Source organism: Malus sylvestris, chromosome 9 (genome assembly GCF_916048215.2).
Source record: "Malus sylvestris chromosome 9, drMalSylv7.2, whole genome shotgun sequence".
Classification (NCBI taxonomy): domain Eukaryota; kingdom Viridiplantae; phylum Streptophyta; class Magnoliopsida; order Rosales; family Rosaceae; genus Malus; species Malus sylvestris.
In genome coordinates, this window is record NC_062268.1 from 9867401 (window position 1) to 9882722 (window position 15322).

General features: G+C 37.6%; 2 protein-coding genes and 1 long non-coding RNA gene across 36 annotated transcripts in view; 1 reads left to right on the top strand and 2 right to left on the bottom strand.

The window, feature by feature from the left end:
- Nucleotides 1-7429: 7429 nt before the first annotated feature.
- Nucleotides 7430-15322, bottom strand: part of LOC126634329 (F-box/kelch-repeat protein At3g06240-like) — a 56496-nt gene continuing 48603 nt past the window's right edge. For 10 of the 27 annotated variants that reach the window (XM_050304837.1, XM_050304844.1, XM_050304838.1 and 7 more), the window contains 2 exons: nt 8094-10919; nt 7430-7810 (listed from right to left, as the gene is read on the bottom strand). In XM_050304837.1, the coding sequence (XP_050160794.1) occupies nt 7771-7810; nt 8094-9292 (1239 nt within the window). In that variant the 5' untranslated portion in view covers nt 9293-10919 and the 3' untranslated portion in view covers nt 7430-7770. Of the gene's footprint in view, nt 7811-8093; nt 11011-11117; nt 11500-12012; nt 12121-15322 lie in introns of all 27 variants that reach the window. The other 17 variants (XM_050304836.1, XM_050304829.1, XM_050304831.1 and 14 more) reach the window with 13 other exon arrangements.
- Nucleotides 13001-15322, bottom strand: part of LOC126634328 (RNA polymerase II C-terminal domain phosphatase-like 4) — a 56069-nt gene continuing 53747 nt past the window's right edge. For 5 of the 7 annotated variants that reach the window (XR_007627295.1, XR_007627293.1, XR_007627296.1 and 2 more), the window contains one exon: nt 13001-13305. Coding sequence is in view for 2 of the 7 variants with exons in the window: in XM_050304822.1 (XP_050160779.1) it covers nt 13630-13728 (99 nt within the window). In the remaining 5 variants the exon portion in view is untranslated. Of the gene's footprint in view, nt 13729-15322 lie in introns of all 7 variants that reach the window. The other 2 variants (XM_050304822.1, XM_050304821.1) reach the window with 1 other exon arrangement.
- LOC126634349 (uncharacterized) lies at nt 13759-14602 on the top strand. 2 transcript variants are annotated; one of them, XR_007627301.1, is made up of 3 exons: nt 13765-14035; nt 14176-14333; nt 14520-14602. It is a non-coding gene; the product is annotated as an uncharacterized LOC126634349 (long non-coding RNA). The 2 variants fall into 2 exon arrangements; XR_007627300.1 differs by having other exon boundaries at nt 13759-14035; nt 14176-14602.

The window sequence follows — 15322 nt, forward strand, 5'->3', positions numbered from 1 at the left end:
TGTGTGGATTGTTTTGCTTTTTTTTTTCTTTTTTTTTAAGAAAATAATTTAAAATCTTATAGACTTAAAAACGTAGAACGTTAGATTTGTTGTAAATATTATGTGGATGGCCCACATGAATAGTTTGTTACTATTTATTCACATTATTTTCACTATTCATTTGTGGAAAATTTGTAAGGTGAATAGTGTCCTCTTTGATTATAAAATGAATGAGAGGAAGAGGAAGAAAGGGGTTCACGGGAGAGAAGAAGGAAAAGGAAGAAAGGAAGAGAGAGAGAGAGAGGAAAGAAGAGAGAGAAAGAAGAGGAAGAGAGGAAGAAGAGGAAGATGAGGGGGAGATAATAAAAGGAGTTATATTTGTACTTCTATTATTTCAAATTATAATGAAAGCACCACTGCTGCCCCGAGGACGTACTCCAGTCACACTGACTGTAGAGGAACCTCGTAAATTTTGTGTCTTGTTTCATTTATTCCACTGCACCCGCCATCGATTTTACAACACGTTATCAGCACGAGAAGCTCTCATGTCAGTGGAAAGCACAACGCCACAAATCCTGTTCACCTCCTTCAGCTGGAATCTCACAGATAAGAAACAATTTTCATTTCATCTTCAAATCTCAGTACAATTGATTTTCTTGAAGCAACTATATATATTGTTATATGACTGTATATCATCCTTTGCAGAAGCAAAAGAGTAAAAGACTAAAAATTTGTAAGAGAATTTGACAGCCATGTAAACAGCCTCTGAACTCCAACTTGCGGACCTCGGATTGAAATACTTTCTTCTTGAAAGTTGTTCGTCTGCTCAGTATCTACAACATATCAAAATTTCAGAAAATGTTAACGGTGCGATCGTGGCAGATGTCGGAAATACCAAACCAGTTTCCAATTTCCGCAGAAAACTGGGCAGCCACCTTATGAGTACCAAAACTCCATTTCGGTAGCTCAAATCGAAATTGTTTCTTCACGAAAGTTGTTTGGTATCCTCTTATCCATATCATACTAAATTTTGAACTAAATCTAACGGTTTGATCTTCTCATAAGTTGCAGACACTCTTGACTCCAAAACTTATGGGAACCGTTTCGACTTTTTCGAAACTCACCGGAGGAGGAACCCCAATTGGAACTTATTGTTACTATTATTTACTGAGTAACCAAAAATGACTTCGAACTGTGAAATAATAATAAAAATAAAAGGGATGAAACAAAAGAAGTGGCAGACCAAGAAAATGAAAAAGCAAAACATGAGGACTTAATCATTGCATTTTCTGTTTTGGCATATTTATGTGCATGGTGTTGGTTTAAAGCCCATGTCACAAGTTCTATTTATTTAAAGCAATTTATTTATAGTGGGTAGAATTATTACCCTTTGCTTTAAAGCTTTGATATTTATATGAATGGTGCTGAATCAAAGCTCTTGTCACAAGCTTTATTTACTTTAAAGCAATTTATTTACCATGGACGGTTTTACCGCCTATTGCTTTAAGTTTTGATGGTGCTGAATTAAAGCCCTTGTCATAAGCTTTATTTACTTAAATGCTGTTTATTCATTATGGCTGGAATTACCGTCTATTGCTTTAATTTATTTATTGTACTTATCTTTTATTACAATGAGTATAACAAGGACCCAGAGTTCCTTGATTAGATCAGAACCTGCAGTTTCTTGATCCTCATCATATAAAATGATTGGACCCGAAGTTCCATCATACAAAAAGATCAGGCAGGAAGTCCTTTGATCCTGACGATCAGGACATGAAATTCCTTGATGAGTGCCTTAAGTTTGAAGTGCCACAGTGCCTCAACTTAATTATAATAAAGGTCATAAAAGTTTCAGTTCATAAACTATTTAATAAGGACCAGAAGTTCCTTATGTCCATACTTAAAATGGTTTAGCAGAAGCATTTATTAAGCGGATGAAATTGATTACCCGCGCTCTGCTCATGAAAACGAAATTACCAGTTTTCTACATGGGGACATGTCATTTTACATGACGCATTATTAAGTTCGGATGAGACCAATTTCCAACCATCAATATTGCTCAGTACAACTCGTGTTTGGGAACTAGTCAAACATTATACATTTACGAGTTTTTGGTTGTGTTATCTATGTGCCTGTAAGACTGCCACAACGTACTGAAATGAGGCATCATCGTAGATTAGGCATTGATGTTGAACACCATCTATCATTCAATATTTGGAACCCTTGACTGGGGATATGTCTACCGCATGATTTGCGGACTATGATTTTGATAAGACAGTTTTCCCGTCATTAGGGGGAGAAAATAACATTGTTCCAGAAGAACGATGAGAAAATATCATTCCAGAAGAATGATAAGAAAAGACCGTTCCAGAAGAACGAAGAGAATTTGTTTTATTTTGATTCACGAAGTAATCAATATGAAAATGAAATATGAATAATTCAATGATGCAACGAAAGTGATGAAATCACATATACTTACTGCAAATGTGCCTACAAGAATTGATGTCCCTGTTGGACAAAAATAATGAGACAGTAAATGATTTATCTGTTGCACGCCTGAAGCGTGGTAGATTTTTAGACTCAAAAGGTTCAGTTATTCGAAAGAATAATAATATGGCACTCCTGAACTATTGCATTCCCGAAGCATAACTGTTGCATGCCAGAAGCATGACAGTCGTCGCATGGATACACGTCCCAGATATGACAATCCACAGACATGGGAATATTGATGTCTCATGCATGAAGCATGATTGACGTATAGGTTCTAAATGACTCAACTCTTGGAAGTGGAGATTAAAATCCAAGCTCTATAACGCTCAAGAAGAGGTTATGATCCGCATTCTCTAAACTATGACTATCCTGGAAGAGATAGTGTAATGCCCTTGAAGAGGCAATGGATATCCAAAGAAATGAAAAGCTTTTATGCATGCGCATGCACATGAGAATATGGGATCACAGATTGATGATAACCAATGGTAATTTTGGTTTTTACAAGTAGCTACTAAATTCATCAATGAGATGTGTTAATATTGAGTCACGTTCTTTTGTTCGTCGACAAAAGAAAAATTATTGGCCAAAATGGAGAAAGGCAATTCCATTACAATTTTGTAAGAACGTGGAAAAATGGACCTATATATTTGAATGTAATACAAATAGCCAAAAGATGTTGAACCAATGAGGTTATATATGAGCATTTGTAATACAGTGTAATACACTTACATGATATGACACAAGGTTGTAAACGAGTTCATATAAATGGAGAATTATATATGAAGGGTTGTGAGTCACCCACATCATATCTCCATAAGTAAATCCCTCAAATATACATGGGAGCAAATTGCTCTGTATAAATTCCAAAGGAAAATGTGTCATGAAGTGTAGAAAATCCCTGAAGGATTCAAATTGCTTGAAGTAAGCCCCCGAAGGGTAAAGCATAAATTATATACTCAATATCAATGGATGATATAAATTGCCTTAGTGAGTACTATCATTATGATATTGTTGCAACATACTAAAATCTCTTGCAAGAGTCAATGACAATACATTATAACTCTTGAAGAGTTGATGATATTAAATTGGGACTCCTGAAGAGTCTAGAAAAATTATAAAGTGTTGAAAGAATTATTGTCTCGAGCTGCAGATCGAACAATCTACCAACACGAATCTTATCCATGATATTTATGATATTAAAAGAACCATATGGATTGAAGATTATGAGTTGAATACTCATATGATGAAGACACTAAGAATAATAATTTATCTTCGTGAGGGTAAAGATAAATTAATATTTGGTCCAGAAGTACTACATCTTAGTGAAGTATATGCTTTATTGTATTTGGCACAATACATTGAATGAAATAAAGCTTATTTATTAATATCTCCAAGAAATTACAGATATATACATACACATGAGTTAAAACAAACAAACAGGATGGAGCCTTCACAAAGGTTGCTCATGTGCAGCCTCAGTACTCGAAAGTACCCCAGAAGGGGGAGGCACTGGAGATTGATCATGTGGCACCCCAGTACTTAGCAAAACACCAGAAGGGGAAGGCATCAGTTGCTTTCGGAATCTAGCAACGAACCTCTGGTGATCACTTTGAATCCGACTTTCGGATTCCTGCAGTTGGACAAGCTTTCTTTTCATGCTCGTAGAGTAACTATTTGCAAGCACGTGTAACACCCCATTCTCGTGCTTGAGCCCTCTGATCTCTTGTTTAAGACTTGCCACCTCCGCCATTAATGATTCAACTTGGCGAGTTTGAGCAAGTAGGCGTTGGCCCATATTGGACACAGAGCCAGCACACTGAACACTGAGAGCCAAAGAGTCTTGAATGGCCGACTCTTCAGACCGTTCTGAAAGGATCTTGTTATCCCTTGGAGTGAGAAGATTCCTAGCTACCACAGTAGCGGTTATGTTATTCTTCATCACAGAGTCCCCAACCGTAAGAGGACCATTAGAAGATAAGAAGGACGGGCGCCATATATTATCCTGACGTTGCTCGTCTGTATCACTCCTAAGACTCAAATCTAAGCAAATGTTAGATGGGCAAGTCATTTTCAGAAATGATGAAGGAAAAACAGAGGTCAAATAAAATTTCAGAAATGCAAGAAGGGGGAAATTTCTCAGGCAGCAATTTTCTGAGCATACCCTTGAACACAATTGATGTCTCTATAAAAGAAGAGGCAGCAGAGCCACTTGTTCAAAGATCGAAGAGGCACCGCTCTCCAAATTTCAAAAGCCAGATTTTCCTGAATAAAGTTCGTTGGCATTTTTCAGACGTAATCCCAACTTTTTCAGATGTCGCGTGCAATTTTGTCAAAGATCTCTGACAAAGTTGAAACCGCGTAAATCTTACTGTTCTATTTACACCACAGTTGCTGACAAGAGTAAAAGCACAGCACCACCACTTGCTATTGGGAAATCTCTATATATGTCGACCTCTGTTCTTCATAACAAGGCAGACCTACAACACTGCAAGAATACCTAACTCTTCCTCATCTTCGAGAATGCATCTTCAACATAGCATCTCGAAATACTTAGTTTTCTTCCTCTCCGAGAATACCTCTTCAAACATGTCACACCAGAGCAAGATTATCACATATCTTCAGGGACCAGAGCAAGATTATCTCATATCATGCAATCTCTCTGTCATTTCCTTTGTCCATGTTCTTGCCTGCAAAGACAAGGATAAAGAAAGCAATATGTCGGAACCTCCACTCAAACTCCCGGTAAGGAACCGACTGCCTGGAACCTTTCCCGATTGCTTACCTAGTATTGCTCTCGAGTAGTCATCTTCAACTGTTGTTGGAGCGGGGTCCCCAGTCACCAAGAAGTGATGAACCATTCAAATGCAAGGGTTTGCATTCCACTCCTGCATCAGGGGACAAATCCTACAAGAGAAGATGCCACACATGCATGGGGGAAAACCAAGGAAAATACTACTGAATCCAGGGGAGCAAGTAAGGAAAGTGAAAATGATACATTGAAGCATGTGGAGACAAGCGCAATGAACGCGTGCTGATTCATCCCTGACAAAACTGAAGATCACTTGCCACATGAAGCTCCTCATGGTCCAATTTCATTCAAGATCCAGCTTCGAAGGTCCTTAAAGAAATTACAAGTCCGATTCAAGATCAAGTGTCCACCATACTTGAATCAAATCTGCTCCAGATCAAAGGAGTAAATTCAGATCTTTGGATGCAAGTCTAGCAGAAATTCCTACAACCCAGTTCAAGAAAAAGCCTGTGGAAAGTTAACAACAAGTAAAGCAATTCTTTCAGCAACTCTTCTTACTAAGAGACTAAAGTAGAACGATCAACGATCAACCTAAATGATTTGAAATCAGGAGGAGATACTCATCAGGGGGAGCATTTAAAACAGATCAAGATTTTAACGAGTCAGTCGAAGATTTGTGGCCATCCAAGGGGGAGTGTTGTAAATATTATGTGGATGGCCCACATGAATAGTTTGTTACTATTTATTCACATTATTTTCACTATTCATTTGTGGAAAATTTGTAAGGTGAATAGTGTCCTCTTTGATTATAAAATGAATGAGAGGAAGAGGAAGAAAGGGGTTCACGGGAGAGAAGAAGGAAAAGGAAGAAAGGAAGAGAGAGAGAGAGGAAAGAAGAGAGAGAAAGAAGAGGAAGAGAGGAAGAAGAGGAAGATGAGGGGGAGATAATAAAAGGAGTTATATTTGTACTTCTATTATTTCAAATTATAATGAAAGCACCACTGCTGCCCCGAGGACGTACTCCAGTCACACTGACTGTAGAGGAACCTCGTAAATTTTGTGTCTTGTTTCATTTATTCCACTGCACCCGCCATCGATTTTACAACAAGATTGTCTGGTAAGAGAAAATGTTTTTTTTTTTTTGCGGATACATAACATATTATATGTTGTCGAGCTATGAATCAGACATCATCTAATTAATAATTTGGATTTACAGTCTGACAACATAACATGTTAGATTGTGTAGCAATAGACAATTTCTTATAGGGTATAAAAAAATGTTAGTTGTCAAGTTACGTTGAAACATTGCTCTCTATTCGTTAATTCAAAATGACAATTTGACGATATAATATATCAAATTATTTAATACCACGGACTTTTTCTCGACAAATGATCATGATGTGTTTCAAGTTTAACCCTACTTTCTTGTCTCCTTTTTTTGTCAAAATGCAATCATGTGGCTTAGCAAGAAAAGTTCCATCAACTTGATCATTCCATTGATGACGAAATGAACTTCCGCAAAATAAGTTGAATCCTAAGTTAGTTGTATTGGTAGAACACTTCCAACACCAAAATAAATGTTTTCCACGTTTTGGTTTTTTTGACAAAAATAAACTCAAATGCTTTGATTTACAGGGAGGAGGATATGAACTTGGGCACAAGGGGGATGAGGCCGGAACATTGCTTTGGTCAACTGGCTCAACTCACGAAATGCAAATGTTTCACATTATTAACATTGTACATTTTGGGTTGAAATATATAAATAACTGAATCACACATGAAAATAAAAATAAAATATTATGAATATTAAACATCGATCCATATCAATTCATTATTCAAGTGAATAGTAATTGTCTGAATCCACTCGTAAGCCCGATTCCACTCCTAAAACCACAAAAATAGGTGGAAATACTCTCTAGCAATGAAGATAAACTTACTTGGGAGGAAATTCCCCTAGTGAAAATTATAGTCAAATGTTGCTACTTCAAATGAAAGATGTAAAAACCATTTTTGTACAACCATCGTCCTGTGGCATGCCACATCATCAATTAACTATCCCTGACAGAATGGCTAACGAAAGTACAAAAGTGTCACAACATTCAAGCTTTAGGTATGAAAACGAAAAAAAATTTAGGTATGAAAGTTGAAATTTCACGATACTTGAGATAGTAAAGATAGAATAACCCATAAAATAAAATACAAGAGCTGCAATAGGTAATAAAAATAGAGTTGCTCCATTAAAACAGAAAACCAAATTCCATACATTGAAGTTCATAAGATAGAGAAGAAAAGACCCACAATCAAATTTGCACGACCAACTCAGCACTGTCTTTTCTGCTTAGCCTAATTAACATTTCAAAATACAGTCCATCACAACAACGAAATTCAAGTCGAACACGAGGCCCCCTACTACTTTGCCATCGCCAAGAGAAACAAGGACAAAACGGCACCTTTCTTGTCCAAGTACAACATGTAGACGTTTTTGATGTTTTCAATGCCATCATCGCGCGATATCACTCTATCAGCAGCTTAGCCATTTCCAGTGCATAGGCTCATATAGGCCTTGGGTAAAAGTACATCTCGAACGATACACTGGATATAAGTAATTGGGGAAAAACATAAGAGCACGCACATGCATGTACACAAGATAAGGTAACTGAATCAGCATGAATAAAATCGAAACAATCTCATTTTCCGTCAGAAGCATGCTACTAAAATGAGAAAAACAGAAGTGATAAACTGATTAAAATTAGTTATAATCATGTAGAACTGGAGGGAACAAACAACACCTCCCAAAGGCGGGTGCATACCATGAAAATTTAAACACTAATCATGTTATAAAAACAAAAACACGTGAAGGAAAAGCATAACATACCTTCCAGAGTCTCTGTCTGGCTCTATGGCCAGAGGCTGGTCGCCTACCTTGACAGAAACAAGACTTTCTGCATAAAGAACAGCTTGAATATATAGTGGGTTTTCAATGCCATGTATAGGAAGGTATTTGAGGTTTCGAGTGCGTAGGTTATAGGAGACAACATCTCCGTCAGTGGCCGCCAGAAGAAGCTCGTCATTCTTCCAAAATATCAATGGAATCTCAATCCTTGGTACAGATTCGATTGTTAAGCGTTTCTTACTCCATGGACTTTTTACCCCATCACTAGAGTCATCCATCACCCATATATCAAAGATAGAAAGTCCAGTTCCTTCATCTTTGCGGTAGCAGAACAAAGCAATGGATTCCTTCCATAATGCAAGACTGCAATTCCATGCGAATCTTTCCAGAGAATCATACGGAACTGGTATCTTATCAAATACCTCCTCACCCATATCAAATGTAAGGATGAAATCATTATTTTGTAGATCAGTAGCAAACCAATGATAAACACCCTTGAAGTAGACATAAAAAGAAGGTGTCCAGATGACAGAAAAATCAATCTCAAACTTGACCTCTCTCCAAGAATCAACACCTAGAGTGTATACCTCTGCTATTCTAGGCCCCGGCAAAAATTTCACAATTCTAACAACCTTGTATGCTTTAGCTTTGGAATCATACCCAAATCCAACGGCATTGGTAATGGTATCCACTCTATCAGCAACATCTGGTTCTGGGGGAGGCAGGAGAAGACAAGGCTGGGGAAGAAGCTGAAATTCCATGATCGCTGGATTGACTAAACCAATATCCTCGGGACAAAAGTGAATACTTAGACAGAAAATCCCATCACAGTAACCCACAATTTCAAAATTTGGAGAAGATACACTCAACAAAGGATATGCAACACTAAGATCCTCAACACAGTCATCACTATCACTAAAATCCTCTGAAACATTAAGCAATGACAATAAAACGTGCTTCCTATGATCCCTCAGATTGTTAACAGTATGTTTTACAACAATGCTGGTGGAGGAATCTGATTTCGAATTCGAGTTAGAAAGGTGACTCGCCACAAAGCTAGGACTATCAATTAGATCACACCATAACTTACGGACACATTTGAATCGCATCAAGGATTTAGGTGGCAATCGAGACAGGATTTGCACCACCATATCATCCGTAAAATTACACGACTTTGCCATTAACTAATTAATTAATTTCTCCTCCTCTACTTTTCCTTTTATGCTTTTCAGCAAATTAAATAAGGCGGAACAATGATGGAGCAAGATCAAGGGAGCATCTTACCTTGGATTTCCGATCGTGCTGAGTCCAAGAGCAGGAATTTATTAAACTTCAAAATCCACTCAAATTCCTCATCGGAGTGACTGAGATTCCTTCATTTCCAAACACTCATTGTTTCTTCCTTCCACTCGGCTCTGACTAGTCTCTCTGTTATAGTCCATGCTCAGTCATACTGATATTTCTCTCTAGGGTTTCTTCTTCTTCTTTTGCTGCTGTTTGATGATGGAACAGGTTCAGGGCCCCCTTTGGACTTTTGTATGCTAAAAAGGAAAAAATATATTGTCCAAATGTGGGTGTCATTTATTATCTGTCTCGAGAACATACTTTACGTTACAAGTTACATCAAGAGAGAAGTGCACAATAACCCATATATATATATATATAGGACATGATTTCCGCACACCATTTTCCTTTTTTTGCACACCCTATTTATTTCTGGGTATTATACTAAATAAATCCAAAGGAGAACCAAGGAGCGGAAATAAACAGGGTCTGTAGGTGGAGGGATGGGGTGTGCAGAAATCATTTCCCTAAATCAAGAATATTTTGACGATTTCGCACTAAATTAACGTAAAGGGCCAATTTCCGCATACGACCATGTTTCCCCATACTTCATCTAACTTTCTATTGAAAATGTCACATTTCAAAATTAAAAAAAAAAGAAAAAAAAGAAAGAAGACAATAATAAGATTAAGAAAGGAAATATAACAAACACAAAAGGAGATTCAACAACCAACATGTGACTTTTTGGATCGAATTTGGGTAAATTTGAAGCTAGGGAGAAATTATCTATTCATAGTATTTTAGGGAAAAAAATTGGCCAAACCAAAACTTTATGGGTAATATCGGCAATGGGGTACAGGTTAAGGGGAGGAATCGGCAAATTACTCTTCTTATATGTATAGAGAAACTGAACTCAAGTGAAGCTCTAGGTTAGTGTCAATTGTGATTAATTGAAACAATGGAAAGTAAATGGAAGAAAACATGGTGATCAAAATCTGCAATGAGAGAATATCTCTTGAAAAGATATTTTTGAAGCACTACATCCAACTAAAGGAAACGGAGAGAAGATAATAAAGCAACACTCTAATTAAATTTGGCTTGCCCGGTATAAGGTTAGTGTTCTGCCGCTCTATGTGAATCTACTTAAAAAGCTTACAGCAAAACTGCTTTCTAGAGAAGCATTTCCAAACAGACCATAGATGTCCTAGTTTACAATATTTAAGCCAGTTAGTTAAGAGTTATTTTACTCACCCCCTAACCCTTGTATAGCTTACGCCCCTCCAGATTGTGCCACATGTTTAAAAGACAAAACACAATTAGTCTAGTGCATTTAATTATTTCTTACCAATAATTAAGCAATAAACTTACCATTCAAAACCCCACTGAGTGAGGGTTAAAAACATAATTCATTAAAATTACATGATGAATGTTGTTGTTAAGGCCTTGCAAGGCATGATAGTGATTGGAGTTGGGGCTCTTGACTTCATAATTGGTGCAGCTCTCTATTCATTCAGAAGCTGCAATCTGTAATGGAAAGAGATCAAGAGTTTGCGTTGTTGAGCAAATTTGACACCATATTCTATATACAAGCTCAAAGTAGCCACTCTTCGGCATCCTAATTTTGGGACAACATAAAAAATTCATATGATCACCTATCAAATTTGCTTACAAGAAGAGTAAACTATTCAAACTAAGCACAACAAGGATACGGTTAGTGCTTACAAGGAACTTTCTCTTCAGGTTGCTTTCGGTTGCACAACTCCAACAGCAGATTATATACTTCATGGCTTCGTGTTTGGATCTTCCCCCGGGCTTGGCAATAACCGAAGTGGATGGTCAGAAGTGAAGTTGCCATTGCTCCACTGGCCCTGCCTTGACCTCTTCCTCTTGTCACAGTTTGCGAAGACGATGGCAATGCAGCAGATCGCTGAGTGAACTCCATTCGCCTTGATCATGGCATGGCCTGACTACCTCTTCCTCTTCCTCACCACACCTAAACCCTAACAACAATATCAAACTAAGCCTTAAGTTAACAAAGTAAATTAAGCATGTACGATTTTCTCAGTTACTGCTCGAGAAGAGGATGCAAATTGAGTTTCATCGCCTTTGCCTGCGACTCTCCCATTTCCTCTGCCCATTGGTCTAACTCTTCCTCTACCTCTTCCCCCCCTGAATGAACAAGAAACGCTCACTCGCTCGCTCTCTCTAAATTTGGGTTGTGATCATGAAATAAATGAAACAATAGGAAAGTGTACTCTATCCCTTAAGAAATGACACCCAAAACGTCCTCCTTCTCATCCTCCTCGCCACCAACAATATGCATGACGGCAATGCGGGTGGGGGAACTCGAATTATTCGAATTTGAGTGGTGGCTGGCCACAAAGCGACTATCAACCAGATCACGCCAGGACTCGTGGACGCATTTGATCCGCATCAGCGGATTTAGGTGGCAACCTTGACAGGATTTGCGCCACCATATCATCCGACAATTTGCAGAAATTTGCCGTTAACTAACCAATTAATGAATAATTAACTTGTTCTCCTCCTCTTCCTCCATCTCTACTTTCCTTTAATCTTGAGCAAAACAAACTGGAACGATGATCACTGAAACTGTTACCTTGATTTTCCGATAGCGTCGACGGCGTCGAAGACCAGGAGGACCCACTCATATGCCTCTCTGCGACACGAGCAACTGGGAATCCTTCGTTTCCGAGCACTCCTCAGCCTCTTCCCTTCGTCCTTTCCGCTTGGCTCTGACGACGTTAGTCTCTGTGTTTTAGTCAGCGCCAGTCAACGCATATTGACACTGACACTGGCAATGCTCAGTAGGGTTTCTGTTTTGTGTAAACTGGTTCGGGCCCATTTTGGGTCGAGCATTTGGGCATTTACGAACTAAAAACTTTTTGGGAGGTGTATTTTTTTTTTTTTGGGTCCGTCTCAATAATATTCTGCTCAAGTGCTTTCTGAATAGTTAAAAGCACTTCAAAAAATTAAAAGTGATTCTTACAATATTTAGCGAAAGAAATATTAAGTGTTTGCAGAGTAGGAATATTAATTTTTTTCTCGAAAGTAGCAGATATTGAGTGCTTCATTAAAGAAGCACACGTTGAGTGCTTCTTGAAACAAGCATTTGGATTTTAACAAAAGCACTTCTATTGATAAAGAGAAGACGTAATTTTGAGGGGAGCATCTAAGGGGCCCTTCAAGTTAACAATTTGTATAACACGAGTACACTGCTACTGTAGCGTGCATGCATTTGAAGTTCTTCTGCAAACTATATCAACCTGCGGAAGTACTCCAAAGTTTAAAATGCATGCATTTGAAGTTCTTCTGCAAATTATATCAGCCTACAGAAGTACCCAAAGTTAAACACATGCATTTGAAGTTCTGCAAACTATATCAACATGCGGAAGTACTCCAAAGTTAAACGCGTACGCATGCATTTGAAGTTCTGCAAACTATATCAGCATGCAAAAGTACTCCAAAGTTAAACGCGTGCATTTGAAGTTCTTCTGCAAGTTATGTCAGCATGGAAAGTAAGTCTTTTTAACTTTGGTTTCATGATTATATCCACACATTTTGAACACAAAGAATATCATATCATGTAACATAAAAAAATATCATATATCAATTCAGAAGCCCGCTGAGTAGATTGTCAAAACATAATTCCGCGAAGAGAGAAACAAATAAAGCAATTAAAAGAGCTGCAATCATCAAGCAAATTTGACACTTGATGCATCTAGAACATCTTCTCCTTTGTCATAAATCTGCAACCATATCCTACATACAAGTTCGGTATCCTACTTCCGAGACAAACATAAAAAATTCAATCCGCTATCAAATTTTCCTTCACCTAGTCAGCAATCGTCTTCTGTTTAAAAGTAATGAACGATTCAAAATTAAGTTCCACCTTAAATACGAGACCAGTGGTGTAAGGGCAACACTGAACGAAACAAGAGGAGTGATTAGTATCTTAAACTATGCACAAAAAGGATGAAGTTAGTGCTGCTGCAAGAATAGATCATGTGGTTTTCATTTGCTTGACTGGGAACTTCTCTTCAGCTTGCTTTTGCCACATATAGTTTGCAGCTTCAATCCACTGTTTATTAACTAAAAACTTCTTTTCTTTGACCGCCCATTTGGACTTCTATGTGCCAGCATCTCCTGAAACCACATGTGTCACCGATGGGTCCATTTGTGTCGAACAAGAGGCTCCCAACTGCTCTGCCATCTTCTAGATAGGTTGATTCTCAGCCTCGACATTCAAAGGAAATTCATGGCTGAAAACAATTTTACACCCCTTTAACACATCCTTCTTAACAGTTTTCAACACCTACAAAAATAGCATCCAGAAGAATCCACATTAAATATATGAAGCTAAGGGAAATAGTCATGTTTTAGTGGCTCTGAAAAAACTTGTTCACCTGTCTCACATCTCTTTCAGCAAGATTATCCTCCAATTCCTACGAGATGGCCACCAACAATAGATTGGCACACAAAGAAAGTGTAACATTTTGTCATCATGGAGACATAAAGTGGTACTTACACATGGTTCATCCTAATGCTATATAAGTTAGGTTACTGATTTGTTTCCTCATTTCTTCATTGGTGATTCGTATTTTCAGTGATTTTAAGAATGGGTAATAAGTTTTTGTCAAGAGTTAATGTGTTCAGTTTCATTTTCTCTAATTTATGTTCTATATGGTTTTGTGTCTTGTGATTGGAGTGTCATGTGATTAGAGGTTCTAAAAGACAAACATGACTTTTTTTATTTGGTCAGGGGAGGGGGGAGCAAGTTTTGTTCAAAATTTGGTTTTTCTGATGGCTTGGAAGAAATTATATCACTACTGCTATTACAAGTGTCCAGTTTGCAGAAATGACAAGGCATGCTACAATATATGCTTCTTTGGTAGATTTGATTCAAATTGGTAGATTTCGGTAAGAAATAAACTTTTTTATCTTTTCTTTTAGTTAAAGACAGTTAGGACATCAATTTGTAAAAGATATGAATATTAACTATGGTGATAGAACGACCAATCCATATAGTTGTAAATAGATTTCAACATATATGTAAATAGTATTGCATATCGTGTGTATTTATAACTTTCTACATATTTTATATAGTTTTAAACCCACAGCATCGCGCGGGCACCGTTGCTAGTTATCTATACTAAAGCTCAATAAGAAAAACACTGTTATTAAGTACAGTGAAATGACAGAAAAGCCCTTGTTTCACTATTATTTTTCAGTGTTATTTTTTTGTTGCATAGTGCAATGCCCAAAATGGCCCTGCCCTTTCAATTTGTCGACCCACCGTTTCTCTAGGTACTTCCCAGTTCCCACATTGTTTTTCTCACCATGCTGCTTGCCTCTACTCTCCCCGTCTTCCTCGTCGCCTCATCTGCTAAATTCTCTTCGATTCTACCAACCGCCGCAACCGTTCAGACTTTCCCAAAGGTAAATTCTTTTCTCTTCCTTACACAATTTGATATTGATTTTGAAAAATAGTGAAAACCCTATAAAACAAACTGACTTTCTCAACCGAAGATTATGATATATGTTTCTAAGCGGTTTGCCTTTGGAAGATTTTCAGAGAATAGCTTCAATTGAGTTAGGTTTTCTTCAATTTAATCTCATTAGTTTCATTCCAATTCAATGATTTTGTGTAACGCTGGGTTTTCTGTTGGAGAATAAATTTTCTTTATAGGTCATTCAATTTTGTTTTATTTTCTGATTTGGATTTTGAAATTGAGACTCCTAGCTTTGCCCTCATCAAGAAAATTTTATTGATTCCAATTGATAAATGTTACCAGGATGGGAAGGGGATCACCAATTTGAATTCAGCTCTTCAGGTGTGCATTCATTCCAGATTTAAAACATCACCTCCGTTTAATATGTTGTTTATCATTTTTTATCACAGCACCGTC